This window comes from Eriocheir sinensis, chromosome 32 (genome assembly GCF_024679095.1).
Source record: "Eriocheir sinensis breed Jianghai 21 chromosome 32, ASM2467909v1, whole genome shotgun sequence".
In the NCBI taxonomy this organism is placed as follows: Eukaryota; Metazoa; Arthropoda; class Malacostraca; order Decapoda; family Varunidae; genus Eriocheir; species Eriocheir sinensis.
In genome coordinates, this window is record NC_066540.1 from 4152796 (window position 1) to 4155886 (window position 3091).

At 45.3% G+C, this 3091-nt stretch overlaps 1 protein-coding gene across 1 annotated transcript; it reads left to right on the forward strand.

Moving 5' to 3' along the window:
- The first annotated feature begins 521 nt into the window (after positions 1–521).
- Positions 522–2447, forward strand: LOC127006065 (uncharacterized). Its single transcript, XM_050875549.1, has 2 exons — positions 522–1717; positions 1933–2447. The coding sequence occupies exons 1-2, from the start codon at positions 548–550 to the stop codon at positions 2146–2148; spliced, it is 1386 nt and encodes a 461-aa protein (XP_050731506.1). The 5' UTR covers positions 522–547; the 3' UTR covers positions 2149–2447.
- The last annotated feature ends 644 nt before the right edge of the window (positions 2448–3091 follow it).

Below are 3091 nucleotides of genomic sequence, written 5' to 3' on the forward strand. Positions count from 1 at the left end.
CATACTCTTAATTACGTTTTGCTCTGTTCGAATCTTTCCTGTGAGACACTTTCTCCCCATAGCCTACGAGACTCATTTTCTTTAGGAACCACTGACGTTCCGAATCAATTCAATACTTCACTCGACTCATAACTTGACCAGCTCAAACTCAAACGAGTACTTAATGCCAGATCCTGTTTGCAGATGTGGGTATTGCATTCTCTGGTCATTCTCCACTGGCTCGTTATCTTCGTCGAAGTGTTATCTCTTCAGGGGTCGCTCCCCTATCAATTAATCTCATGCCAGGATTGTGAACTAGTTAATAGTTCAGGAGATTACTGTGTCACATTCCAAGCATCACTTTTAACCATTAGTGGTTACTAACAACTTTCGTACAACCGTTAAATCGACTTGTACATCAATCAAAATGGTGTTCAACGTAGAAGAGTTTGTCGGTAATCCCTCTGTGGAGGAACTTAAAACAGCAACTGTAACTGTGGAACAACTTAAATATATTGCTACAAACTATAATATTACCTTCACTAGTCAAACAAGAAAACCCGAGTTGATGTCCCTAATTCTAGCTCATCTGGGTGACCCTGAGGAGGAGGCTGACCACCTCATGGAAAGCCCTACCTCTTTGGGTTCTGCAAACCCCGCAATCGCCCTAGAGATAGAGAGGGTGAAAATGCAGGCACTCCAGATGAAGCTAGAATATGAAAAAGAAGCAAGAGCACTTGAACACGAACGAAATGAAGAAAGTAAAGCACGTGAACGTGAACATCAACTCAGCGTGCTTCAGCTGCAGTCCTCAGACGGGGGGACTCGAACCCCTAATAGGTTGCAGATAACCAAATTTCTTCCTCTTATGCCTCAATTCTCGGATTACGATCCAGAAGCATTCTTTCGGGAATTCGAATCCTCTGCCATTCACTTCGATCTACCTAAGGAGGACTGGACATGGCTAGTCAAGCCCAAACTCAACGGTAAGGCCTTGGCAGTCCTAGACAATATCGAAGACAACTCAGATTACGAGGTAGTAAAAAGCGCTATTTTAGCAGCTTATGCAGTCACCACAGAGAGATATCGACAAACCTTCCGCAACATGAACAAGACATCTGGTCAAACATACTTGGAGTTTGCATCAGAGAAACTCCGAGCTTTGAGACACTGGCTTAAGTCGGCAGCTGTAACCACATATGACGATCTGGTAAACCTTGTAGCTCTAGAGGAATTCAAAAGGAAGATACCATACTCAATCATGTTGCACATCACTGATAAGGATGAGACTGAACTCTTAAAAGCCGCCAAATTGGCGGATGTCTGTTCACTAATACATCGCTCTATGCCCTCAGGAGACAAGAAACTTCAGCCTGTGGGTAAGTCAGGTGCAAGCTATAGCAAGGATGTAAAACCCGCAGAGAGTAGTGGTAGTGCCAAGTCTTTTCTCTCTTGCAGTTTTTGTAAAAAGGTGGGCCATCTCATAAAGAATTGTCCTGATCCTAGGTGTAAAGTAGCAAAGACCTCTACATTCTCTAAACCAGTCGCCTCTCTCAACACTCCTTCAGTTCTTCCTCCCACTGACCCTTTTCAACCCTTCAGGTCTCAAGGTACTGTGGCTCTCAACACGGACTCTGAAGGGCACCCTCTCCAGATTATGCGGGATACTGCCTCTGCCCAATCTATCATTTTAAAATCCGCTCTTCCAGGGATTGAGCAGCAGTACACGGGGGAGAAGGTACTCCTTAAAGATTTTCATCAAACCTTTCCCATACCTCTGGCTAGGGTGCACTTAAACTGTCCGTTGGTTGTGGGAGCAGTTACCATTGCTGTCAGTGAGGATAATTCTTCCCTATCCCTAATGCTAATTTCCTGTTGGCTAATGATCTGGCTGGGGACTAGTCGTTCCACCTATCATAACTAATGTCTCCCCATTGCATTACAACCCTACAGCTGACATGGAAAAGGAGCAGCCTAACATTTTTCCTGAATGTGCAGTCACTCGAGCACAGTCTGTTGCCGCTGCTCCAGAGCCACCTCAGCCCTTACCAACCACCCTCCATCCTACGCCTCACGTTGGGGTTGGTAAGGTATTCACTGACCACTTACTTGCTGAGGCTCAAAAGACGATACCACCCTGTCTCGATTTCATACCCAAGCTATACCTAAAGACCAGATCACTTCCTCACCTTCTTTCTATTACCAGGATAAAATTCTTATGAGATTGTATAAACCACCTCAACTTTTAGATGATGCCACTTGGGCTGAGCTCCATCAAGTAGTCCTACCCGTCACCTTAAGAGAGCCAGTGATGGAGATCGCTCATGGGAACCTAGCCGGCCATCATGGGATCAGGAAAACTTGTGAGAAGCTACTTAATGAGTTTTATTGGCCCGGTCTTAGGAAGGATGTTGCCTCATTTGTTAATTCTTGCCACACTTGCCAGGTAATGGGGAAACCCAACCAGAATATCCTCCTTATCCTCTTCAGCCCATCCAGGTGCCTGAAGAACCATTCTCAAAATCATCATTGCCATCGTGGGCCCATTACCCAACACAAAGAATGGTAACCAATACATCCTCACTGTCATGTGCCCTACCACCCGTTACACAGATGGTTTCCCTTTCAAATACATCTCTGCCAAAACTGTTGTATCCAAACTTACACACTTGTTTACCACTTTTGGCATCCCCAGGGAGATTCAGAGTGACCGTGGCACTAATTTCACGAGCGATCTCTTCACGGCAGTTCTCACCGAGCTTGGCATCACACAAACTTTATCTACGGCGTACCATCCACAGTCACAGGGAGCTTTAGAAAGATGTCACCAAACACTGAAGGCTCTTCTTCGTAAATTTTGTCACGATCAGGACCAGGACTGGGACGAGGCTCTACCTTACGTCCTGTTTGCCATAAGAGAGACCCCTAACGAGTCCCTTGATTCTCCCCCTTTGAGTTACTGTATGGCCATAAGGTAAGAGGTCCCCTTAAAGTCATCAAGGACCAATTGCTTAATAACACCTCAAGCAAACTTGTCACTGTCACCCAGTATTTAGTTAAACTTAAAGACACACTAACCAAAGTTCGCTCCTTTGCCCGTGACAACCTCAAA